Raw genomic sequence first — 26,149 nt, 5'->3', positions numbered from 1 at the left:
AATTTTGGATATTTAGTACTTCAAACATCGTGCTTCGCAGTTCGTAAAATAAGTCCCAAAACATGTGGCACTTGATTTCCATGCCACTTTCTATATTTTCTCTTTTTTCTAGTATATCTTCTTGTATTCGCCACGAGAGAAAGTGTGAGGAAGAAGGCTAACTTGTTATCGGAGTTGAGAAAGAAGAGGGCCGCAGAGGCGAGGGAGCCACCGCAAGCAGTGGAGCAAGCACGGAGGAGCCACCATGGCTAAGTGCATAGAGAAGGGAGAAGAGAGAGGGTGCTAGCGCGTGTGGGCAGACCAGCCTCGTCGTGCCTGCGGCCTTGCTCCACCGGTGCGCACGGGTGGCCAGGCTCGCTGCGCAAGAGGCATGCAACTAGGCTTGCTAAGGGCACCTCTAGTGTAATGTCGAACGTTGTCAAAGATGAAAAATGAACACAAGAAAAGTTCGACTACTCCAGTATCAACATCGCCTGTAAGACCCATATATACAATTTCATTCCTCTCTCACATGCATGGGCGGCCATGAAATAGTTAATAGTATTTTTATTCAACCATGCACATGAAATAGTATTATTCAATTAATCAATTGCGTCGATTCAATGTTTCTAACTTTCTGCAGAGTTCGATTTCTTTTGTGACAGTTATGGTTCGATGCTCCTGGTGTATATGGTTCGACTCAATCATCTTATGGTTCATTTTTGGCAACAATGGTGTTGCTCTAATAGAGGAGACAAGGAATGGTCTGTGGTCAGGATTGTTGTTAGAGGAGGCACGGGGCGAAGGCGGCTATGCTCGCCAACGAAGCTACTGCGGTGTCTAGTGTTGGTCAGCTGGGAATGAAAGAGAAGAGATACGAAGAGGACAAATAAAAAGAAAAAAAACTAACAAATAGGCTCCACATGTGGTAGCTGACCCCACTTTGACATCTCTACGTCAAGGATTCATCTCAACCCTCATCAATCAAAGAGAAAATGAAGTCATCTCATCCTCACAAATCATAGATAGGACCATTCCAATCTATTAGCTTTCTAGAACATCCCTTATAGTAAATCACGGAATAGGACCATCCTCACAAATCATAGATAGAAACATTACCTTATAGTTAGTAAGAACTAGTTAATAGTATTTTTATTATTAAGGGTAGTTATCTACGATAGCAGCTAACTATTAGCTTCCTAGAACATCCCTAAATGAACTTCGTTTTTTACGAAATAAAGTGGGTTGTTTGTTGCATGATATTTGCTCAGTGGATCCATTATATGTTACTTCATTTTTCATGGTTTCTCTGTTCGGTTGGGACAAGAAATGAAAGCCAGGGACGAGGACCAAACTTCTCTCGAATATAAAAACCAAAGCCAAAACGAAAACTAACACTTCAACTCGGTTAGTTTGATTTAGCTTGATTTTTGTGGTTTGCAGTTTAATGTGGAAAAAAATAAAAAAAAGACATGGAAAAGGGGGCAAAAATGCAAACTGGCTGCCAATAGTACTCAACATGAGAACTTCTCCTAGGTCCCAGGCTCGTGAATGGACATGGGCCAAACATGCGCTAATTGACATGGGCCAAACCAGCTCTACTGGGCCATATGAAATATACACTAGCGGCAGGTTGTTGCCATCTCGCTCACCAACTTTCAAGGAAGTCTATTTTTTTTCTCCAAACTTTAAAATCGAGTAGATCATCTCTTTTAACTTTTTAAACTGTACATTTACTTTTCTAGAGTAGTTTTAAAGGCGTTATTGCTATAGTGAATAGTGGTTTGCTACAATGATGATGGTTTTGTCTTTTTTTTTTAAATTATTTCGATTGAATCTTTGAGAAATTATAAAATAGAAAATCTAATTAGACTCCACATAAATATATCTACACAATAGTATAAAGTTTTTGCTATAAAAGTTTTTTTATTTATTTTGGCTAAATGTTTAAAAAATCATAGTAAATTATAGAAAAATCATAAAATATAAAATCTAATTTTGTTAGACTCCACATGAGCATATCTACACATTAAATATATAATATAATATACTTTAATATAATTTTTTATTATAATTTTAAATCTATACTTTTCTATAATTAATTGAAATAATATATAACTACAACTTCTATAATTATTTCATCGAACTAAAGCATACATGGCAAAAACTGTGGATGTGCCTCGGGAGAAACAGATGAGGATGGTCGACATGATATCATGACGTCGTGCACCGAGTAATAAATGAGGGGATGGACGTACGTGTGACGGTGTGAGTGAGCAACATTTTCTTCCTTCCCAACAAGAAATCAATTGATGATTGATGCATTTGTTTTAGAAGTTCTTTTCTTTTCTGCTCTTATATTAGTATATATTATTATTAATTAAGAATAATAAAGCAATGCATATTATTATTTTTTTCTGGAAGGTTATGGCTAGTGGCAAATGGTGGCGCCGCGTGTTAGCGTAACCTCCGACCCTGGGACCGCGGCAGGGATAGAGACGGATGACAAAGCAACGGATGCTGATTTTTTTTTTTCCCACCATCCTCCTATCAATTCAGGAATCATCTACATAAATAAATGCCATACTATATACTAGTAGTATTATTGTATTAGTATATCCGTGAGAAGGAAAGATTAAATCAGAGATTCATTCATTCATTCATTCAATTCTGATTGTTTCCTTCCATTCCAAACCGAATTCTGGTTTATGCGGGCGGAATTCCATAAGGTCCTCCTCCCTTCGCCCCTCCAAATCCTCTGCAGATTTCTCATGGCAGCCGACGTCTCCATCCCCACTCGATCCGCCTCCACCACCCGCTAATTCCTCCTCGTTCTAGTCCCCTGCCTCTCTCCTGCGCCGACTCGTCTTCTTCCTCGCGTCACTCCCCTGCCGCTGCTGCTGACGCTGCTGCCGGGAAGACCAAATCATTCCCGTCAAGGTGCGGCCTTTTCTCCTCCTCCGTGCGTTTGTTCTGACTCGATCTGCAAAGATTTGGATTTTACTGCTCTGTAACAATTTTCGGGAGACGCCGTCCTCACCCGATTTGATGTGGGATTCCTCTGCGGAATTTGGGGCGGGACTGATGCCGCTTTCAGAGGCTTTTGTTTCCCCTTCCTTTGGGGGTGATTTCGTGCTCAAATTGCCATCTTTTAACCAGGCCAATGCACTTTTCGTACCCCTGGAGACGACTCTGGATTCCGGGCAAATTTTAGATGGACCATCATGTGCTCTTTTCTCATGACTGTGGAAAAGAAATCCCTCCCGCTTTTCGAAAGCAGGCAGGTTGTGTAAAGAAATGGATCACTTTGACCTGTGATTTTGTTATTCTAGGTCTCTCCACCACATACTATACTATCTGGGTTGTGATACAACTGTGCAGACTGTTCGTGTTACTGTGAAGCTACGCCTCTCCTGCTTCTAATTTCAATTTTATTGATGTTAGTAGTGTCTGATTGCAGTTGTTTTAGGTGATTGGTGCTTTCAACCTGGTGGTACTCAAGGAGGAGAGTTCTGTCAAGATGGCATGTCCAAGGGGAAGGACATCATTGCCCCTTTGTTTCTTTCTGATGATTTGCCTCATGGCTCAGCTGGGAGCTTCCAATGTTGTACTCATGGCGAACAACACTACCCTGTCGTTCGATGATGTTGAGGCAACTTTTAGTGAGTGCTACACATTGTTACACTATATGTCCATGTATCTCTATACATGTCAATAGCAATCTGGTATTCTAATGGCAACACAAGCAAAGCTAGTTAGCTGTTTTTTTCTCAAGAAGACGAAGAACAGTATAAGAAACCCGTACATCAAACACACAAGCAAGTTGCGTATCATTATATTAAGAAGACAAAGAACAATATAAGAAACCCGTACATCAAAAAACACACTCCAGCGCATTCTTAGTTAGTTACATGGTATAGTAGCATCATTCTATCTTTATGATCCATAGTGTGCAATTTTACATCGGTGCCTGAACCAATCTATCTATCTGGTTAATGCAAGGATTATTGACCTTTTTTGCTCTTCCTGCAGCTCCAGCAGTGAAAGGTTCAGGTGTAAATGGTGTCCTTTATGCTGTGGAACCTATGGATGCATGCAGTCCATTGAGAACAAAAGCGATTGAAGGCTCTGCCTCACCATTTGCATTGGTTATAAGAGGTGGTTGCCAATTCGATGACAAAGTTAGAAATGCACAGAATGCTGGATTCAAGGCTGCTGTAGTGTATGATAATGAAGACAACGGCATCCTTGTTTCAAGTAATGATCCAGACTTAATCTTTTTACCATAGCGTCAGTTACATGTAATCCTTTACCAGTGCACATAAAGGGGTGTTGCTCTATACTAGTGTTTGAGTATTTCTTGTCCATAATGCTGTAAGTCATTAAACTGTTGAGAAGAGGAAAAGTGATTTTGTAAAACAGATCCAAACTACTAGATTTGTTTCATCAAAACTAAAAGGTAGAGATAACTTAATGGTCAAACTTTTACCATTTACACTACTTGGTATCCTCATAGATTTGCAATATTAATTAAGCAAGGATTACTGCAGTGGCTGGAAGCTCGTCTGGAGTCCACATTTATGCAGTGTTCGTCTCTAAGGCATCAGGCGAGGAATTGAAGAAATATTCAAGCCAAACTGATGCAGAGTTGTGGATAATACCAACATATGAGAACTCAGCTTGGTCAATCATGGCAATTTCATTCATATCACTGCTTGCTATGTCTGCTATCCTAGCTGCTTGTTTCTTTGTGAGGAGACACCAGATAAGACGGGACAGAGCTCGACTTCCCCAAGTTCGGGAGTTCCACGGAATGAGCAGTCAATTAGTTAAAGCAATGCCAAGCCTTATTTTCACAAAAGTGCAAGAAGACAACTGTACATCAGCAACATGCGCCATTTGCTTAGAAGACTACAGTGTTGGAGAAAAGCTAAGAGTGCTACCATGTCGACACAGTATGTTTCTCTCACATCTATTTAACTGATGTTTTGGGAGTTTGTGGTCTATTCATTTTATATGTGAGCTGAATCTGGCTCACTAGCCATTACTGTCTATGCATTGTTTACTACTCTTTACTATTTGCTTTGATCACAATGTAAGTTAATCTAGGTTTATTCCAAACTTTTTTTTTCGCTGGCACTACTGTCTATGCTTTGTTTACTATTCTTAATACATTTCATCACAAAAAATATGACTCATATAGGTTTGTCCTGAGCCATCTTTAGCTTGGAGCTACTAGATTCATCATGGAAACTACTTTCACAATGTATAACTGTTTCTTTTCAAGTCAAGTTAACAATATATTGCTTGTCCAAAAGTGTCATATTGCTTGCCCAAAAGTGCCAAGCAAGTAATATTTGTGACAAGCGGAAGTAGGTATTAGACACAAATGCAGAATAGCACTACAAGAATGGTAGTAAGAGAATGTCATGGTAGAGGGCGAAAAAAATAATCACAGTACTTCTGTATTTTTTTTTTGCCAGAGATTTCAGCTTGGTGTACATTATCATACAACATTTCACATTCGTTCAACAACTTTATTTTGCTTTCTGATCTAATGATGATGCACATATTGAATTTTACTTGCAAATTTGATTCCACTGTGTAACTAGTGGTGCATGCATTTAAAACATCACCGGGTATACTTGTTAACTGCATTCTCATGGATCCCTCTTCTATATAATTATAAATTATAAATCTCTCCTTAACTCGTGACCTGAGGCTTGGTTGTTTCACTTTGCACTTTGCAGAGTTCCATGCAGCTTGTGTGGACCTATGGCTCACCTCCTGGAGAACATTCTGCCCTGTATGCAAGCGGGACGCAAATGCTGGAACATCAAACCTTCCTGTATCAGAGTCTACCCCTTTGCTTTCATCATCTGCCATTCCCTTACCAGAATCAACTGCTTTGGCTTCCTTCCGGTCTACAGTAGCAGCATCTCCCCCCAGGCCAATCAGCCGGCATCCTTCATCACAGTCCATATCCCGCAATTACTCCATTTCGGGTTCCAGTATCCCTCGCACCCCTAACCCTAGGTTTTATGCAAACTCATCTCCTTTCTGCACCCTTGCAAATATGTCATCCTCATGGTCTCGCACTTCGCACCTTGCATCTGCTCACTCTTTGTGCGGTGGCCACTTGTCCCCACCAATCGACATCAGGAATACCTCACAACACATCTCCCGTTCGGCCTATGGATCTCCCAGTCGTTACATAGGCTCATCACACATGTCCCATGGATCTCCGAGTTACTACCTTGGATCTTCAGGGCAGCGGATTCCTTACCTGAGGCACTGCACGTTGTCAGGCCCGAGCCTGTTCACCATGGTGCCCCAGTCACCGCAACAGAACCAGTCGCAGCACGGTGGAGACTCGGAAACAAATCTGTCAGCTGCTGCATCAACTCAGTCATTCCGTCAGCTTTACCTGCAGCATTGTCCTGATTCTGACACGTCATCTCAGTCGCTTCCGGGGTGCTGATTCTTGCTGCAAAATTCACCATTTTAACAATGATGGTGGCTCCAGTAAGCTCCAATGAGAAATCTTATCTGGTACCAAATTGACATGTGGATCTGATCTCGTGAACATAATTCACCATGATGATAAAATAAGGTGTGACAACTGCTTGTAAGAAGAGAGAATCGGCAACCCCAGAATGTGAGCAATTTTACTTGCTGAGTGTACAGGGAGTTTGGAGTAGTTTTGGATTTGCCTACTTTTGAGGCACGTAATGCAGTCATAGGTTACTTCTGTTCAATAGTTGATGTGTTGCTCTATCTTGAAGAAGCAAATGCCCTTGTCTGGTTTCACGAGCGTTTAGCGTGTACTGATACAACTTTGTAGGAACCCTAGATGCTGTTTGTCTATTGATTTTTGAGCCTGTAATTTTTCTTTTGATTTAGTTCATATGGGCATTGAAATCTGAATAGAATAAATAAAGCCTTGGGCCTGGGGCACCTGTTCTCCCGTTAAGTATGATGGATTTAGGGCACCTGTTCTCCCGTTAAGTATGATGGATTTAATATCCTATAGTACAGATAGATACACCCCTCTGTTTCTAGGTACCACTTGTGCACTAACAGACTAAACTGCCATGGCAGCCATGAGCCCATGACCTGAATGAAATACTGAAAATGAAATCAGTTAAATGAACTGGTATACGGTGCACTCTTCAGCTTCATTCATTTTAGTGGTTGCTTGAGATCATTTTAGCTGAGTACAATTCAGGAATCGAGCATGTAATCATTTTTGCAACTGAACCCGGAATCAGGAGTGCATTGTTCAATAGGAATAGGATTAGCCCACAAAGTAAAAAAGGTTAACAAAATATGTTCACACCACGCGCCACTGAGGCCTTGTTTAGTTCACCCTAAAAACCAAAAAACTTTTTAAGATTTTCTGTCACATCAAATCTTATGGCACATACATAAAGCACTAAATATAAACAAAAATAAAAACTAATTGCACAATTTACGTGTAAATCGTGAGATGAACTTTTTGAGTTTAGTTAGTCTATAATTGGACAATAAATTGTCAAATAAAAACTTAAATATTACAGTACTCAAAACCAAAAAAAAAATCAGAACTAAATTCCTCTAACAATGGCCCACAAGTAAAAACAAAAAGATAAAAAGGACACGCGGATAAGCACACGTTGGACAAAGAACACAAGTAGTGTTCTGCACTATCCTGAATCTGCACTATCCATAATTATCCTGAATCCTCAGGTGAACTTGAAAGCTTCTCCATCATCATATTGGTAATGTTACCGTACAAAACTTATCCTCTCTGAGTACATCTGTAATTGAAATGAGAAAATGTCATGAAAAAAAAAGTTGGATTAGACAAGCATAACTGCACAAGAAACTATTGTTCATGCACAGGGACCATAACTCACTAGGTAATTATGCATGATGGTTGAATTCACAGATGCAATTAACTGTATACCTAGAACTTCCTGTTCATTTCCATAATGGTTCTGCTTATGGTACTTGGCCAACTGCAATTCATCGGTGACTTTGCTCCCAAGGGTAAAGGTTAGTTCACCACACGCATGTTTTTAACATTGGAACATTTGGGCACCATTGACTTATCTGAATACCATCTTTCCTTTACAAATATGTAGCTTCCTCCTGAAACTTGAGCAAGCAAAAACACGCTCAAACACGGGAAAACAGTAGCACAAATGACACAAGCATTCGGAAAGCACCTGGAAACAACTGCTCATACAGCAGCACTGGCACATGATGCATGAAGTCAAACTGTCGTTAAGACATGGACGTGAAACAGGCGTCAACTGTGCACAGTGTATGTCTCAATCTGAATTTAATATTTCTTTTCTTTCGAATATGCAGGATATCTGGATTCAATGAAGTAATCACACTCCCCCAATAGCTAACTGCAACATATTGCAAGACAAGTAATGATTCACATCTTCAACATAATATTTAGATAGTAAATCAGTGAATGAAGACGCAGAGATGAATCATGAAAATAGCTGCACAATGCTCCAGTAACTAAAGCCAACCAACACTTATTGCAATAATCCGGCAAAGTACTGACAAACAACACGAGAGCACAAGAAACCATATCTAGGACAACAATGATCAACTGAGACTACAAAATTGAAATAAAGATGGCCTTTTTCTCGAACCGGGAGGAGAGTTGACAGTCATCAAATTATGTTGATGAAATGTAGTATATTTAGATAATAGTATGAAACCAGCAGATGACCAGCATAGCAGAGAAAAGCACTTATACAGATAGGATCCTGTCAATGGTATAATATATACACTATGGTATTGGTCATTCCCTTCTTGTAAGTTCCCAATTGTTAAAAGGAAAATTGCATGAAGTTGTTCCTATATGAAAACTGGTTCTGTTATGCAATGCCACATGAGAAACAATCATGGATAAGTCTTCAAATGATTCAGAAAACATAGGAAACTCCTAAGAACTAATGACAAAAGGTTAAACCTTGGCAGAATGATGCCATTCTGCAGATTTGCATTCTCGGCTGCTAGCTTCTCCTTGTGCGACTCTATGAAATCTGAGCCAACTTCTTCAAAATGCTCATTATCATTCCCATTAGGGACGCAATAATCATCTGGTAAGCCCAAAACATCATATGTGTCATTTCCCGCTCCTGCATAGAACCAAATACATCTATGTAGCCTGTAGGCATAGAATGACAAACAGATTGCATACATGGATCCACTTGTGCAGAAGAAATTGGAAAATCAAGAATGGTAAGAAGATTAAAACAAAGACCTGATTTTTCAGTTAATGTGCCATCCTCCAAGCTCTTTATTAACAAGGATGTACCAGGGAACAACATTAAGTTTATGGTATCAAGTTGCTTCCTTTCATATTCTTCAATAGGTTTGAAGCCAAACCCTGATACCCATGTACTCACCAGCTCTGGAATTGCAGAAAGCACCAACATCTTTACATGGAAGGATTTCAGCATCTGCAATTAAAAAAAACACATAGAAGACTCAAATGGTTATCAACTTAATAACCACAAATAAGAACTGCAGGAAGAGGAATTTTTGAAGGAGGAGTTAAGATTGTAAGAAAAGAGCATATCAAGAACATACAAAAATAAAAGATAAAGTAGCAAGTTTTCTTAAAAAAAAGATACCCATTTAACTAGTGAGGATAAAATCCAATGTTCTCCAAACAAGGTACCTCTTCGATGGTGTTTATCAGTCTTCGGCACATTCCTTTACGACGATGCTCTCTACAAGTAGCAATGAAAGGCAGCTCAGCTGCTTTCATGCCATGCACTCTGCAAAGGCCATGAAAATGAATCTTAAGTCCTGAGTTCATAAGACACAAGGTTGTGTCAGAAAAAAGGCAACCAGTCTGAGAAAAGCCTCCTTTGGCAACATGGTTCACATCATGACACCATTTGTGACCACTAGGATGAGGATCTTAACTACATATAGTTGACAAGCAGTCTCAGAAAATAACTACCTTTTATGCTAAAAAAAACTACCTTTGCAATTGCATTGATAGCAGTTAGTTAATCTAAGAACGTAGGTCTGTTATAACTGTGATTCTGTAAAGCTTCATCCCATTTAAAATTTAACAAAGACGTTGCTGTTGAAGATCAACTGAACATGGATAACTTGCTGGCCATGCTAACGGGCTACTGTGCTAAATGTTGGATGACTTGTAAGTAATTGTTATCTCTGATCAGATCAGACATATCAGCTGCTATCCCCAGCATGATAGACCTATTTCATTTGTAAGCCTGTTACTTATTCACTTATAATAAAAGTGCTGCACGTCCTATTGTCAAACAAACACATTCATACTCATCATAACATTATGAAATTCTTGCAAAATCATAATCAACAGAAAAGTTTGAATATGCAAACACATTTAGGGGAGGGATGGATTTGTGCCAATCTTCAGGAAATGGTAAAAGAATCCTTGTAAGTCCATAACAGAAAGAAAATGTCCAAAATATTACCTGATAGACGCTGCACATAAGATCTCTTCACCTTTCTCCAAGATCACAGTGTAGAAGCCCTGATAATTTAAACGTGCATATTTGGATCTGGTTAGAGCAAAGAGTTTTCTGCATCAGTGGAGTCAAACTTTTGCAGATGATTGGAAAAACTAGAATAAAAATAATTGATAAGAAATGCTATATTGCCAAGAAAACAGTTATCAACTCAGCAACTTGATATGATGATATCCATCATCTTGGCATCGATTTTCCCCTTCTTATCGTATCAATAGTAGCATAACTGAAGTCATGTTTTAGTAGAAACCGGTGCCAGATAAACATGAAAAGCGCACCAAACACTAGGGCAAAAGAAGAAAATAAACAGCACAAATAAGCAAGCATATTACTATAACAAAAATCTATAGCAGTAATTCTCATTCATAAAGAGAAACATGGAACTTATTAATATTACAAGTCTGAGATTTTTATGACTAAAGCGAGAATGTGAAATCTTCTATTCTAAGTTTCTCGTCCTGTTCTTCAACTCAAACAATAGTTAACTGGTTTTTCTTTTGCAAACTGCAAGTACAATATGAATTCATCAGTATGATGTGCCATCAGGATATATCAACACACTTCAATATGATCAAACAATTTCATAGTATTGTTATTATTGGTTTCAGGACCAGTCTCTGTAATCCTTTGTGACAATGGGTCACCTTTAATAAAACCAGGTGCGAAAATCCCCCCGTTGATTGCTCAAAAAAAAAAAAATTCCCTAACACTCAACTTACACAATGGCACTTCGGATTTACAAGTTTATGTGGATCATTCCTTCCTTAATTGTTTTGTTAACTCTAACAAGTTGCTAATCAGAGTATCAGACTGTTGCACTGAATTTTGATGTGCAATTAACACAAATGGAACTTAGAATTTGAGCAAATAAATAGTCAAAACAAAAACATGAAACTTACCCCTGATTGTACAAGACATGTGGTATCATGTTTATGCCAGTTCTAGTATCAACCATTTGAGCAAAACATTCCTCCATAAGAGTTAGAGCCACTGCTAATTTTGAATTGCATTCTATCGCATGGGCAATCTTCTGTACAGAATGCATCTTCTGCCCACCACTGTTGCACCTCAATATGGTCCATGAAAGCCCATCGCCAAGGGAACTCTCCACTCCAACACAACCATGCAGTCCTAAATATATCTGTTACAAAAAAAGGGGGCAGATAAAGCCTGAAGCAAGGAAATGAAGAAAAGGAACAGGACTTTCAACACAATAGCACTATTAATAAAGCAACTTGTTAAGTACACATATGAGATTGTACACTTTACACAGATCTTTCAAGTGGTAACCAGCTCAAATTGAAATGGCAGTCACATTCAAGCTTTGGAAGAATGGCAAAAGATTAGCACAAGAGGTAGAGCCAAAACAGGCCATATAATTCTGATATGGATGGCAGTTTCAGTTGCAAGAGTTGTGATAAGCTTCCAAGTCTACAACACTGAGTTATTCTGAAGTTGGTCTGTTACAGATAATATGCCAAATAAATCATACTACATGTAAAGACTCAATTATGATCCACCAGGATCAATATTCTTGTGAAGCAAATGCACACCTCTTTACAGTGTGTTCCACAAAACCACTCGTCTGAGTCCATTTCCTCAAAGGCTGTCGCCCCCATCTCAACACAAGTGTCATGGTCTGTCAGTAAACATTATACAAGGAAGAATACATCAAACTGATGGCAATAATACTGTAGGATAATTTCCTTTCCCCAACTATACCACATAGTAATTACTTCTATGATGAGACAACACACAGTGATCACTTTTATGCGGTACCAAAGCTGCTGATAAAACGATAAGCCAAAATAAGTATCAAGCAGGGCGCCAAAGCATTCTTGTAGATGATATTAAATGTCAAGTTTTTACAGGGAAAACATCTGGAAACAAATCAAAGCATCTAAAATTTAAGAGAACAAATTGCAGTGCTTACGTGCAGCTCCACATTGTAAGCACTTTATGATAGCTGAGAAGCTTGAGATCTCCTTTTCAGTAACTGGACAACCGCAAATACGACATATACAGTTATGGCAGTACCAACTATCATCTGGGAGCTCCTACATTAGAAAGAAGGATAATAGGAAAGCTTAGCTAAATCATTTGTAAGAATGCAACATGTTCATACAGCATAGCTACATCATCCGAAGTGAGGAGATATGCTCCATCAATATACATGATTTGTTCCCTTAAAGGTTAAAATGCCTCATATAAGATTCAACTTGAGGGAAGTTGCATTCTATTGCTTGATAAATTCGTTAAGAAAAGCATCTCACATGAGAAGCTAAAGTACCTTGACTGACAGGCAAGATTGATGGTATGTTGATGGGCAGTTATCACAGCAAAGTAGTTCACCGCCATCTCCACAGAAACCACAAGTATCGTCATTTCCATCGGCTGCTTCCACTTTTCTTCTGCATGCATTACTCCGCCTGTCCATATATTCGGCATTCCAAGCCTCAATTTGACAAAGAGTGAATGACTTTCCAGACTGAAGACACAGATTCAAGGAGGATCTAGGAAGACTGATCATAGCATGAGCCTTGAAGTCTGAAATTGATAACGTCTTGCTGCAACAACTACACAGAATGCCATCCCAGGTAACCCACCCATCCTTAAGTACTTCGTTATTCTCTGGATTTCGGTACTGCACAATATCTTTTAGAGTCACAAAACCAGTAGCAATCAACCAGCATAACACAGTCTTTCGTGCTAAAACTATTTGCCTTCCATCCAGGACATCTGTACCCCCTTTTCGTATAAGCAGTCTGCTGTCTTTTTTTGAGCTTTTCAGCTTCCTAAACTTAGCCTTTGAAGATACAAGCCTTAGTTCATTTTTTCGGCAGGAGCTGATGTCCCTTTTCTTCACAATAGCGGCGATCAAAAGGTCATCATCATTAAAATGCATCTCAAAAGGCCTTTTCTTTGCCTGCTTTTCAAAAATTTTAGACTTGCTCGCAATGGTGGGTTCCTTATGGCTTTGTGCTTCCAGAGAAGTACTGCACTCCACCATAGTAGCATTATGTTTCTCACATGATTTGACAACTACATTGCTGACATTAGAAACAGTAACCACATGTTCAGACAAACCCCTGGCTAGTGATTGCTTCCGTGATCTACATTGTTGCTTCTTGGCAGAGGCATCTTTCTTTGCATCTGACTCGGTCACAGTAGATTTAGCTACAGAACACCCATTCGACTCCGAAGGCATTGACTCGTTCCTGGACTTGACATGTTTCTTGAGCGTGCCATTGCCAACTAAACAGCTTCCAGATTCACTCAAAGGTACAAAGGGCTGCATAAAGCTCTGGGCATATAGTCCATTCAATCCAGTGGATTCAAAGTCATATAACCATCTGGACTTCTTCCGCACCCTTTTAACCAAAGTGTTGTCGAGGTTTGCTCCAGAATAAGAATGTGCTGGTTTAGCATTTAACTGAATGTGGTTTTCTGCTTGGCCAGAATCCTCAATGTCTATTGTCATCATATGTTGATGCCCAGAGCAGGGGCTTGTAGTAGTAGGCTTGTCTGTTGAGGGTCTATCGTCACCATAACAATCAACAAAACAGGTTGAACTGTCAACAGCTCTAATCCTTTTCTGCTTTTGCAAGGCAGTGATCCTCTTATCAATGAACACCACAGCCACAAAAGGATCCAGAAGCTGCCACCGCCGCAGAAGCGTGGCCGAGCCATCCACAGCCATATTCCCAACACTGTCCATGGCATCCACAAGGTCCTTCCAAAACTGATCGACGTCTGACCACTCCGCAGGACACTGCCCCAATTCCAACCCCCCGGCGGCACTGCGAAGCCTCTGGCCGCAGAGTCTCCAGGCCTGCGACAGCGAGGCCAGCACCGCCTCCCTCTGCGGCGCGGTGAAGTAATATGCCACCCTGGGGCGGTCCTTCCTTATCCGTGGCCTGATGCGCCAGCCGGCGTCCATGAGCAGCCGGCGCGCGTGCGCTTCCAACTGATCGGAGAGGTCCCTGCTCGAACTCCTCTTGGAAGAGACGACAGCTTTGCTGGAACGTGCAGCTCTGCACTTGGGATCGCGCCTTTTTCTGTAATAGTAACAATCTCCTGCTCCTCCAAGTTGCTGTCTTGCCGTTGACTTTGGTGCAGGATTCGCCTCGCTGCGAAAGAAGGCTTCTTGTGCTGCTACGCCGTGCTCTGGGCTGCCAGGCATGCCATTGCGGCACCCATGAACCACGGCCGGCGCCGGCGCCGCCGAGCAATCGCCATGGTCGGGTAAACCCAGGACGTGCTCCGCCACCGCCGCCGCCTCCAGTCTGCTAGCGGCGTCCTGCTCCTTGAGCGCCTCTGCCTCCCCTCCATCACTCGCGGCCATTTGACCCGATCGCCACCCCAGCCGGGGTCGGGGATCAGAGTAAAGTGGCCGCGAGAGGATGCGCGGCGGCGGGGAAATGCGAGGTCCGGTGAAGGCGAATCTGCAGCACCGGAATCAGACCGAATCAAATCAAGGCAGAGGTGGAAAGAATTGGGGATGGGAGTGGGTGAGCCGAAGGTGGCGGGCGGTGGCGGAGCATGGGGTTAGGGAACAGGAAGGTGGTGGCCCTGCCGTGGGTCGGGGAGATGGATGGTGACGGGAATGCGGTGTTTGGGGACCGCACCGGACCGGACCGGACCGGACATGGATGAGGATTGAGGAGTGTGCCAGCCATCCGGCTCCGGCCTCGCATGCTTCCATCTGCCGCCAAACTCCGGGGTCATGTGGTTTCCCGTCACTTCTCTTTTGTTTATTGCTAAAGGCTTTCTCCACTCACTTGGGCACCTCTTTTTTTGACATAAATTTATTTACTCGATAACATCGATCAAGTAATTTATTCAAAACACCGTAAATCTCCGGCTATCTATTTAACTTTCCCCGAGTCTGTTCGCTTGTCTTATAAACTATATTTTTTTATCAGGTAACAATGTTTTTTCTCATAATAAATCAACGAATTTTACTTTCAGTCATGATTTTTCAGACCAGCAAACAAGCCGACTAGACAAATGAGGCCTTGTTTAGTTCTCAAATTTTCTTAAGATTCCCCGTCACATTAAATCTTAGATACATGCATGGAACACTAAATATAGATAAAATAAAAAACTAATTGTACAGTTTGTCTGTAATTTGCGAGACAAATCTTTTAAGCCTAATTAGTCCACAGTTATACAATAATTATTAAATACAAACGAAAATGCTATAGTAGCAAAATCCAAAAAAATTTGCGAACTAAACAAAATCTGATTTTTTGCATGTAACAAAACCTACGTAAAAAAGAAGTATCACAACAACTTACTTATAACTTAAAATAGAGGGAGTACGAGCATGTTTAAATTTTTCTGTAGATGCTGCATTGCCTCGCCAAGCTAGAAATTGAAGCAAGCAATGTGTTTGGATGTTTTGCTAGTTGACATTGTGTCTGCAAGATTTTGCTTGCTGCCTTTAGGTGAGCTAAGGCCTTGTTTAGATCTAAATTTTTTTATTTGAACACTGCAGCACTTTATTTGTATTTAACAATTATTATTCAACCATGAACTAATTAGACTTAAACGATTCGTCTCGCAAATTATAGATAAATTGTGCAATTAGTTATTTTTTAATATTTAATGCATATGTCGCAAGATTCGATGTGACGAGAATCTTAAAAAGTTTTTGAATTTTAAGTGAAACTCTTCTCTACTTTATGCACATCTAGATCCTGTATTCGGTAGAGAAGAGTTTCACTTAAAATCCAAAAACCTACTTATTTTAAGTGAAACTCTTCTCTACTTTATGCACATCTCTCTGGATCGCAGATCCTGATTAAGATGTATTATTTCTAATACGAATAAGTTGCATTGTTGACCTCATGGCCTGTAACATGCAGTGATACACTCCAGGTTTAATCGCTGCAATGCAATGCAATGCAACGCAACCTTATTTTGATGATTAATCGATTGATGGTTGGCTGATTTTATTTCATCAATCAATATATTATAGAAGAACTGAAGAAACTAATCAGCATCGTCCGTTGAGTCGGCCTCACCCGGCGGCCAGATGGCGACCTCGGTGTGTCCATCCTGGGTGACGCAGGCCCTGAACATCCCCGCGGTGTTGTGCAGCATGGCCACCTCCCCCCGCGCGGACACGGCCACCAGCCCCACGGCGCGCGCGGCGGCGTCCTTCAGGTCGAGGCCGCGGTGCTCCATGACGGCGGCGACGTCCCGCGCGACGGTGTGGCGGATGATGGCCTCGCCGACGCCCGTGGCGGACACGGCGCACGTCGCGTTGGCGTAGGTGCCGGCGCCCACGATGGGGGTGTCCCCGATCCGGCCGGCCCACTTGTTGGTGTGCCCGCCCGTGGACGTGGCCGACGCCAGCCCGCCCGCGGCGTCGACGGCCACGCAGCCCACGGTGCCGGTCTGCAGGCTGTCGCCGTTCCTGTCGCTGCCGGCGGCTTGTCGTTGTTTCTCCTGCTCCTGCCTGAGGCGCTCCACGTTGGCGTCCGTGATGAAGTAGGCGGCCGGGTCGTCGTCCTGGGTGTCCAGGCCTTGGTCCCTGGCGAACGCCTCGGCGGCGTGGAAGGCGAGGTAGATGTGCGGCGTCTCCTCCATGACGCGCCTGGCCAGCGAGATGGGGTTGACGACGGTGGAGACGCCCGCCACGTACGGCGCCGCAGCGCAGGGTAAGCCCCTCCATGATGCACGCTTCCATCTCCACCGTGCCGTCCGCCGTCAGCACCGAGCCCCTGCCGGCGTTGAAGTGCGGGCAGTTCTCCAGCTCTCGCACCTGCATTATATATATGTCTGCATTGAGCGCGGCCGGCGACATGAGTGACAAATATATATATATATATATAGCGGGTTGGCCGGCGCGGAGTGCGGCGGCGCCGAGGTCCAGGCAGCGGCGCAGTGTCGCGAGGCGAGGCTCCGTGATGTCCGGTGGCAGCGAGCGTGGGATGTTCCCGCCGCCGCCCTGCATTGCCAGCGCCCACCCCATGCATGAATGAATCCAATTCAAGGCCTTGTTTAGTTTCGAAAAGTGAAAAGTTTTCGGTACTGTAGCAGTTTCGTTTGTTTGTGACAAATATTATTCAATCATAGACTAACTAGAATCAAAAGATTCGTCTCGTGATTTACAGCTAAACTGTGTAATTAGTTTTTGTTTTCGTCTATATTTAATGTTTTATGCATGTGCCACAAAATTCGATGTGACGGGGAATCTTGAAAACTTTTTGGTTTTCAGGGTGAACTAAACAAGGCCTCCGCGGGATGTGGCTGTGGATGAAATGTGTGACAGACAGTGTGTGTCTATCTAATCAAATATATATATACATAGAATTGCTCCTATTCCTAGATGCATATTAGCACTCAACTTGAACTTATTATTAGTTACTAATAGCAGTATGATCTGCGCTGAGCACTACTTATTAATATATTGCACTGATTCTTATCTCGCCACGTTGTCATGTTCTGCTGCACTATTTTAGCACTACTTTTCAGCGATTGAACAAATGTTTTTCTCTCATAACATTTCAACATAAGCACCAACATAAACCAAATTTCGGCAAAACATATAGAGAAGTTCTTTTCTGTCATTATTTCTATCGATCGTTTCCTTATCTGGGACTCCCAAATTTTTTGAGTGCCCTATGTGGAGAAAATCCCTTATCGGCCTTTGAATTTTTTTCTTAACTATCTATGTACCACTAAAATGTTTCAAGTGCTGTATCTGCCATCTATCTTAACTTTCTTGCCCTTTCATTCTGCCACTTCTATTAAGTTCACCATTAGTGTGTGTTAAATGGGACTGAAAAGGGCCATTTCGCTCCCTATGTGCTTTATCATGTTGTAATTTTGACATGGTTTCTTTTCTTGCCATTCAGATGCAAATACATAAAATTTTGTGACTTTTGCTCTCTTTTTTTTTCCTCGAAAAGGCTGGGCAAGATCTGATCAGCTACTAAATGGCCAACAAGCAAGATCTGATGCTCTCTTGAGCCACACCGTCCATAGTGGAAGTGTGGAACACAATGCAATTCAGACTTTGTTTTTCGCATCGACAGCTAGAGACCCATTATTTATTCCCTAGGGATGTGTGGCTGAACCCATCATCCAAGCACACCTTCTTTTTTGTCTTATTTTCTATATAGATAGAATGGAGGAACACTTGCACTTTCTAGCTAAGATAATCCTAGAGTTAATTACCCTACCAATATCAATTATTTTTTTTGTTATTTTTATCACCAATATATAAATGTCATCAATCATATCTACCGATTTCCTGTCTTTACTTATTAGGCTCTGTTTGGATCCATATGGCTAAACTTTAAACTTTACCTAGCTAATTTGGTCGCTAAAATTTAGCGAGATTATTTGGATCCTCTAACTAATTATTGTTGATTTACCATGCTCCTCTACTTTGTTGAGCCCGATGTAGACAGAAAAAACAGAGACAATTGTGTTTAACCATGCATTAGCTGGATTTATTAGGTGGTTAAAGTTTGAAATAGCTCAAGAGATTGTGTACATTTTGGTATCCAACTGAAGTTTAGTTGAGTCTTAGCTGCCTCCGTTGGGATTTATCTTTATGTCAGAGGTATAGATGCCGATCGCGTCGGCCCACGAGTCACGTGATGGACTGTTTAATAATTAAATTACGAGGGCGTGAAGCTGATTTTTGCAGATCGATCGAGCTTCATGGAACTTTAGGAGCGTCGTCTCTGCTACGTACGGGTCGTGCTGCAAATATCGATCAGAGCGTGTCTACGAGTAGCACCCGACGCACATGCATGCGTCGTACGTGTTAGCTAGATTTATTTACACAAAAGCTATTGAACAAACGGTTGTTTTGGCGTGTTGCAGCATCCGTTTTTTGGGCCGTTTGATCTGGTTCGATCCATGTGTTTTGGACCTTCTGATATTTTTTCCGTTTGTTTGGTCTGTCCTTGTTGGATATGTGATGCTGACATGTGGGGTCCAGTTGTCGGCGCCGCACTGTTTAATTTTTTGGGAGTCGCGCTCATTTATTCGCTGCCGTTTCCCCTTTCCCCATTTCGCTTCGTCTTCTTCCTGGCGATTTGGCTCTCTCCGCCATTGGCGACTCCTAGGGTTTGGAGAGGTATGCTTATTGTGCTTCATTTCCTCAAGTTTTTGTCCAACGATTTCGATATCTGTTGTTTGTCGTTCATCTGTGCGGCTCGGCGTTCTTCTCTATTTACTCTGTTTTTTGCGATTCTCTCCGATCGAGCGCGAGTGCGCTGCGCGGACGGCCAACGGCCCGCTGCTTGCTGCACTACGGTCAGTCGCTCAGTCAGGCAGGCCATGCGCCACTCCGTGTGGTGCGCCGTGCGCATGGCTCACGACGGCAGATCTGGTCGCAGGCTCGCAGCGGCCGGGGACCAGGTCCCAGGAAGTTCGGTACGCCTCGGTCCACTGTGGAGCCTGTGCATGGCGAGGAGCGCTGCTCTGGTGACGGTGACTAGACGAGTAGGAGGTGGACGGGAGTAATTATGGGGACAGGACGTTGTGCTTTTTTTTTCTTTTTTTTTATAATATATAATGACGCTGCACTTTTGGAATCATCGTGAACTATTATGGTTCTTTTATTTTGTTTTGCCAAATGTTAATTGAGCATGTAGAGTTGTGGATATGATTTTAATATGTTTTATGTATGAAATGAATTGTAGGTTTTTTTTTATACCTGGCTGTTTTGTATATCAATTGTGCTCTTTTAGTATGCATTGTGCAGTTTTAATGTTTTTTTGGAAGTTATGACATGTGTAATCTTTAGTAAATTTATAGTAGCGTATTTTTGTATCAATATTTTTCGTGATTCTTACTGTTGTATAGTACTTTTGGTGTATACTTTGTTAGTTAAAGGTATTTATAGTTGCATGACCTATGTTTTTTGTTAGCTGATATTGTGATATTACTGTTTTTACATGCTAGTAGTCAATGTAATTTTTTTCTTATTTTACTGTAATTTTAGTATTTGATTGTTATAAGTAAATAGGGGTACACCTTTTGAATTGTGGTTAGGTCTTGAACTTTTTGCAATGAAAGGCAGCTGACATGTGTTTTTTTCCATAATTTTTAGATGGTTCGAAAAAGGCCTCGTGGTGTTGTTGATATATCTAGTCCTGATATTTCTGAGAATGAAGATTTGAATGATGTGCAGTGTTCTCAACCAAATTTTATGGATTATGATTCATTTCAGACTTCTTCGGATGCTATGGATGTTTCTGATGTTAGTGTTCTATTTGTATTTCTTTTTTTAGATGTATATGTATACTATTTTAAAAACTTACTTCTATTTATGTTGCTTGCAGGGTGATTCTTCTAGTGATAATTCAAGTTTTGATCGACATCTGTATGAGGACTGTTTGAAGGATGTATGGTTTTTTTTTCCTTCCGTTTTTTTCCTTTGTAGTTATATTTTAGTGCTTTTATTTACTAAATTAATTTATTCTTTGTTCAGTATGAAAAGTTTAGAATTATGAAGAGAAGGCTAAAAATGGCATTGAGGCATAAGGTTAGTATCTGTTCTTTTTATTTATGTTTGTGCATTTTAGGTTACATTCATTTCTTGTTTTCTAAATTTTATGAATAAAATTGTAGGCTAAGAAGGTGAAATCTGTAAAGAAGTCTAAGGCTGGTTTCACAAGGTTTTCTGCCACAGCTTTTATGAATGTAATCTCCTCTTTGTCTCCTGAGAAGAAGGATGTTATTGCTAGCTATGGGTTTGGTTCATTGTTGCTGTTTGATAAATGCTTTGTGCCCAATAGTTTGGCTAAGTGGGTTGCAAATTTGGTGGATTCCAAGTCTGGTGATATAGTTCATGATGGAAAGGTAATCTCATTGACTGAAGAATCTGTTCATCTGGTTCTTGATCTTCCTATTGGTACAAGGCCTTTCCCTTCTGATCCTAGTGTTGGCAAGGATTTTATTTTATCAAAGTTTGGGAAGTCTAAGATTCCGCCGGTATCTTTCTTTGCTGATAAATTGATCAAGAAGGATGATTTGTCAGATGAGGATGTGTTTATCTGTTTCATGATAGTTGCTTTGAGCAGTTTCTTGTGCCCCAATACGAACACCATTCCCAGTCCAAAGTACTTTGGTATATTTGAAGATGTTGATCACATTAAGGATTTCAAGTGGTGTGCTTATGTGCTTCAGTGGTTACTTGAGCATGTGAAGGCATTCAATGGTGGTAAAGATGCTAAAGCAAAGCGTTGTTTGGGTCTTGGTGGCTGTTTGTATTACCTTGCGGTAAGTTTAGTTTTTGCAACTATAAATATGGTTTCTGTATTTTATTGTTTTGAATATTTTTTATCTAATTCTGCATTATATATTTTGTTCATGGTTTGGTTATGGCTTTTTAACTTATAAGTTGTCTGGTCATTTATTTCTAGGTTGTTTGTATTTAGTAATTGATTTTATATTTTTTGTTGTTATTTGTTGCTTGTTTTAATAGTTCTTCACTGTAATATAATTGTTTAATTTTTTTTAAGGTTGTTTACCTGGATCATATTGATTTCGGTCAGAGGCAACTTGTAGATTCTATTCCTCGAATATGTGTGTGGAAGGGTGATTTGATTAAGTTTTATGCTAATCTTGATATCAAATCCCCTGGTGTTTATGGTTACAGACCTTTGCTTCCCTTTGACAACACATGCTACTACAAGGTGAGATTTAATGAGTAATTCAATAAGAATTTGATGTAGTATTTTCAATTGTTATTTTAGTTAGGTTTGTTAGTTACCTCATTCAGGTTTCCTTCCAAATATGTTGCTGGTAATTTGCCTCTGTCTGTATCTTCCTGCAATTAACAAATAAGAAATTGTAAGTTCAATGAGTAATTCACTATTTTGGCTTAGTATTTCAAATTCTATCAGTTTTTGGCTTAGTTTTCTGAAAACTGGTGGAGATAATGCAACTTAATTTGTTGGAGATGTATTATTTCTAGTTCTATGTGATTGAATTTGGTTCTTACCTGTGTTTTTTGTCCTTTATCCCTTCCTTGCTGCCAGGGTTCGTCTGGAGGTTGCATTGCCCCTGCTTCTTTCGATTCCTGTAGACAGATCTGGACGGGTGGTCTAGTAGTTCAGGTAAGTTTCCATTGTCATGACCTTCTTGTAGACAGATCTGTAGAGGTAGCAAGGCCTTCTTGTAGACAGATCTGGACAGGTGGTCTACCAGATTCGTTCTGACCTTCTTGGTTGGCAAGTTTCCTACTTTTATGTTTGGATCCTTGGTTTATTTTGTTTTCTGGTTTAAGTGCTCTATACTATCTTAGTTGGGCTTTGGACATATGAATATCCTCAGTTGGGCTTTTTTATTTAACAGGTGCTAGGTGGTTTGTGTAAAAGTTTAGGCTTTGACTAAGGAGTTGTTATTTTGTCTTGTGGGCTTTGTTTTGGGCCTTCTCAGTTTTAATTCACTAGTAAGCTCCCATCCTTTTCTTTTCACATTTTCTGTATAGTTTAGGTTTATTTATATTTGATCATTATTTTTTTTACATAATTGTACTCAATGTAATTTCTTCATAGTCCTAGTGTAATTTTTTTTCAGGCTAAGTGACTGTAACTTGCCCTTTTTTGTTTTTTGCATTTGTAAAGTTTGTGTAATTTTTTGTATTTTTGGTTTTGACTTCAATAGAAAATATTTGTTATATTTGTAGCATATGTCCTTTGTATTATTTGTTTTTTGAATTCAATAGAAAATATTTGCTATATTTGTATCATCATTTTTTGTATTTTGTTTTGTATTTGTTTTGGACCATTAGATTTCAATCTGAGGGTTAGAAAATCCGGTTGTTTCATTGACCCAAAACAACCAGATTTGATGTGGCTATATATCTGGTTGTTTTGTTGCTGCACAACAACCGGTTGTTGCCCAGGCCACAAACAACCGGTTCTTGAATAGACAGACTCGTGGTGTAAGCTAGGTCATCCTCAATGGCAGTTTCATGACACAGTTTCCAACACATCAATATTTTGAAAACTGTACATAGAAGTTTCATAGGGATGAAATGAAACTCTCTCTACTCCTATGAAACTCTTATCATCTCTCTTCATTAATATAGCGCCACATCATCATATTTAATATGCATGAAACTCTAATGAAACCCCATTGACTGCCCTAATGGGTGACGACCGCCTTTATTAGTTTATTCTCTCTAGCTAGCAGCTTGCTAATATACATATATACATACATAGTTGTTCATCACCGTAGTACGACTGCATGTATAAAAGTTCGGTGGCAAATTAAACCCTGCATCATCTGCATATATGAAAGAAAATGGAAACGACAAAAACGACACATAATTAAGCCGGGCGTCCCACTCCCAAGCGACGTCCACCGGTGGGAGGCTCGGCCACGCCCTGTCGGCGGCCCGGCTGCTCCGTCGCCGTCGCAGCAGGGTTGTCCGCGATGACGTTCTTGTTCTTGTTGGTCGTCCCCTCGTCGTCTGCTTCTTGTTGCTGCTGCTGCTGCTGCGAGTCCGGATCGACGGCCTGATCGGCGACGCGGCGTGCGGCGGCGAAGAGGTCGACGGGCTTGGAGTCGGCGATCTTGCCGCCCTCCAGCGGGGTGCCGTCGTAGAAGCCCGTCCGCAGCATCTCGTCGTCGCCGGCCACCTTGGTGTGCGCCCTCCCGGGCTTTATCTCGCGCTTGCTATGCGCCATCGATCGACGACGACGAGATCTTCGATCACGAGACGACGACGGAACGGAATTGAAGTAGCTTGCTGGGTGACAGGGTGAGTGGTAGTACTGCCTGCACCGCTACGGTGCATATATATGTGTATTTAGCTATAGATTGCAGCGGTGAAGAAGGTTCGCGTCGGGACACGTACGTCGGTGTCTTTGCGCAGGAGCAGGACACGTCGATCGGCTGCCCGGCCACCGCACTGCCCCTGCTGTGCTGCGCTGGACAACACATGCCACGCTCCCTAGTTGCATGCATGCATGCGCTCGTGCCCTACGTACGTTTCCAGAACTGTGTAACGTTTCTTCTTCGTTCTAAAAACAAATACAGTTAAGAGCAACTTCAAGAAATAAATTTAGTAAAATTATATATTAAACTATATAAAAAAAATAAAAGTTCATCTAAATTATAGAGTTTTACAAGAGGCTAATTAAATTAGAAAAACACATATAGCAATATGACCTGTAAGAGATGGTGTTGAAATGCTTTCTTTAGCACAACAGTTATAAATAATGACTTCACAAATTTACCTAGTCTATCGAAGTTGCTCTTATTTGATCTATATCATTGTAGTGTTTCAAGCTATAACATCTTCTATTACAATTCCCCTATTTCAAAACTTACCATTATAATTCTTCATCTATCTCGGTATCTCGCTTTCTCAAATTGTGCTCATGCTCAGTTATGCGCTATTTATTTGTTGTTTACTATGCAATTACATATGCAGCATTATACATGCCAAATATTTGGCTTTGGTTGTCAAAAAAGTTTATACCTCATTACATTTTAAATACTCACACTCAAAATCTTGGGCCCGCCATTGCTCCCCCCCCCCCCTCCCCAGTTTTTTTTGTGGATAGTCCCTGCCACAACAACTACTAGTAAAGTGGCCAGAGAAACACTCCAGTGAACCTTTTAAGTATCTTAGTTGTAAGAAAGTACTAAACTTTACAGTCAACTGTAAGTTTGTAATTAAGTCTCCTTTATGTGTTCGGTACCTTCAAACTTGCCACATCAATAGGATGGTCCTTAATCGGCACAGGTGGGCCTAATACACCAGAGCCTCGCTCTGTTGCTCAGCTCGTAATCATGCAACCATATCCAAACCAAAGTCCACGCTCATTGTCATGTCTCCAATTATTATCCATGCATCTCATTCTCTCACTGCTCACCCAACTCTCATGCTCCTCCTCCATTTAGATGTATTGTGCCACTGTGATCATCACGACCTTACCCCCGAACTACCATCACCACTAACTCCTTTCACCACAAAACCTAACTCATCTCTCACTCATTCTCTCTCTCACACACACAAGGGGTGAAGCTATATAGTGATTAGGGATGCAAATGCATCCCTCAAAAGTGTAAAAACAATTATTATCACTAAAATTTCACTATCTTCTATAGCACAAGCCTACGCATCACAATGCAAGTGCACCCATCATAAATTTAGGGACCATTTGGTATGGCCCCTGAACCAGCTCCGTGCCGCCACCAACCAAATGACAACAAATTGCTCTGCTCCATGCCAGGAACCGCTGAAGATCCACTGGAAGAAGAGGAGAGAGAAGAATGGAGCTACAAAAATGTAGCTTTGACCAACCATGGGCCCTACAAAGGCCATTGTGTGGATTCTCCCCTACTGGGTTGTGCAAGAGGCCACCACCATGTGGACATGGGTTAACCGAGGTCACAGATGTGGGGTCACTAAGGGATGGTGTCGAGCATGGGTCACTAGAGCTCTGGGTGCATGGGGTTGTCGGGGACAAGCAACGCATGACAAAGCAAGAGGAAGCGCCATGGCCGACACGGGCGCGTAAAGCGTGCAACCGCAATGATGCTCGACTGCCAGGGCATGAGGGGCGTCGAGGCCTCTGGGGCACGGTCACGTGCGGCTGCCGGCAGGGACAGATCCAGGAAAATATTTAGGAGGGGCTTCTTCA

The 26,149-nt window shown here is 41.3% G+C and overlaps 3 protein-coding genes, 1 long non-coding RNA gene and 1 pseudogene across 7 annotated transcripts; 2 read left to right on the top strand and 3 right to left on the bottom strand.

The window, feature by feature from the left end:
• Positions 2,508-6,952, top strand: LOC110436767 (receptor homology region, transmembrane domain- and RING domain-containing protein 2-like). 3 transcript variants are annotated; one of them, XM_021464235.1, is made up of 5 exons: positions 2,508-2,919; positions 3,440-3,641; positions 4,012-4,236; positions 4,530-4,934; positions 5,730-6,952. In XM_021464235.1, the coding sequence occupies exons 2-5, from the start codon at positions 3,500-3,502 to the stop codon at positions 6,458-6,460; spliced, it is 1,503 nt and encodes a 500-aa protein (XP_021319910.1). In that variant the 5' UTR covers positions 2,508-2,919; positions 3,440-3,499; the 3' UTR covers positions 6,461-6,952. The 3 variants fall into 3 exon arrangements, with proteins under 3 accessions (XP_021319910.1, XP_021319911.1, XP_021319912.1); XM_021464236.1 differs by having other exon boundaries at positions 3,449-3,641; positions 5,730-6,787; XM_021464237.1 differs by having other exon boundaries at positions 3,139-3,641; positions 5,730-6,787.
• Positions 14,346-17,511, bottom strand: LOC8068512 (annotated as a pseudogene).
• LOC8064338 lies at positions 19,326-23,171 on the top strand. 2 transcript variants are annotated; one of them, XR_002454750.1, is made up of 8 exons: positions 19,326-19,617; positions 20,596-20,745; positions 20,828-20,890; positions 20,977-21,030; positions 21,117-21,767; positions 22,010-22,183; positions 22,529-22,941; positions 23,070-23,171. XR_002454750.1 is itself a non-coding variant. In XM_002444823.2 (7 exons), exons 1-7 carry the CDS (start codon positions 19,459-19,461, stop codon positions 22,706-22,708), a joined length of 1,431 nt encoding a protein of 476 aa, XP_002444868.2. In that variant the 5' UTR covers positions 19,326-19,458; the 3' UTR covers positions 22,709-23,171. The 2 variants fall into 2 exon arrangements, 1 of the variants encoding a protein (XP_002444868.2); XM_002444823.2 differs by having other exon boundaries at positions 22,529-23,171.
• On the bottom strand, positions 22,184-22,565 carry LOC110436873. Its single transcript, XR_002454751.1, has 2 exons — positions 22,492-22,565; positions 22,184-22,317 (listed from the first exon to the last, which is right to left on the bottom strand). It is a non-coding gene; the product is annotated as an uncharacterized LOC110436873 (long non-coding RNA).
• LOC8064337 lies at positions 23,571-24,520 on the bottom strand. Its single transcript, XM_021464513.1, has one exon. The coding sequence runs from the start codon at positions 24,182-24,184 to the stop codon at positions 23,825-23,827; it is 360 nt and encodes a 119-aa protein (XP_021320188.1). The 5' UTR covers positions 24,185-24,520; the 3' UTR covers positions 23,571-23,824.

The sequence above is a fragment of the Sorghum bicolor genome, chromosome 7 (assembly GCF_000003195.3).
Source record: "Sorghum bicolor cultivar BTx623 chromosome 7, Sorghum_bicolor_NCBIv3, whole genome shotgun sequence".
Lineage (NCBI taxonomy): Eukaryota > Viridiplantae > Streptophyta > Magnoliopsida > Poales > Poaceae > Sorghum > Sorghum bicolor.
Note: the sequence above shows the minus strand (reverse complement) of the source record. Positions and strands in the feature narration are given on the sequence as shown.

Bases quoted from the DNA above. Each gene is read 5' to 3' on its own strand.
- LOC8064337 (XM_021464513.1), bottom strand. From the start codon at position 24,184: ATGGCGCATAGCAAGCGCGAGATAAAGCCCGGGAGGGCGCACACCAAG.
- LOC110436767 (XM_021464235.1), top strand. From the start codon at position 3,500: ATGGCATGTCCAAGGGGAAGGACATCATTGCCCCTTTGTTTCTTTCTG. The intron at 4,237-4,529 runs GTAATGATCCAG...GGATTACTGCAG, and splicing joins CAACGGCATCCTTGTTTCAA to TGGCTGGAAGCTCGTCTGGA. The intron at 4,935-5,729 runs GTATGTTTCTCT...TGCACTTTGCAG, and splicing joins AGTGCTACCATGTCGACACA to AGTTCCATGCAGCTTGTGTG.
- LOC8064338 (XM_002444823.2), top strand. From the start codon at position 19,459: ATGCTGACATGTGGGGTCCAGTTGTCGGCGCCGCACTGTTTAATTTTT. The intron at 20,746-20,827 runs GTTAGTGTTCTA...TGTTGCTTGCAG, and splicing joins ATGCTATGGATGTTTCTGAT to GGTGATTCTTCTAGTGATAA. The intron at 21,768-22,009 runs GTAAGTTTAGTT...ATTTTTTTTAAG, and splicing joins GCTGTTTGTATTACCTTGCG to GTTGTTTACCTGGATCATAT.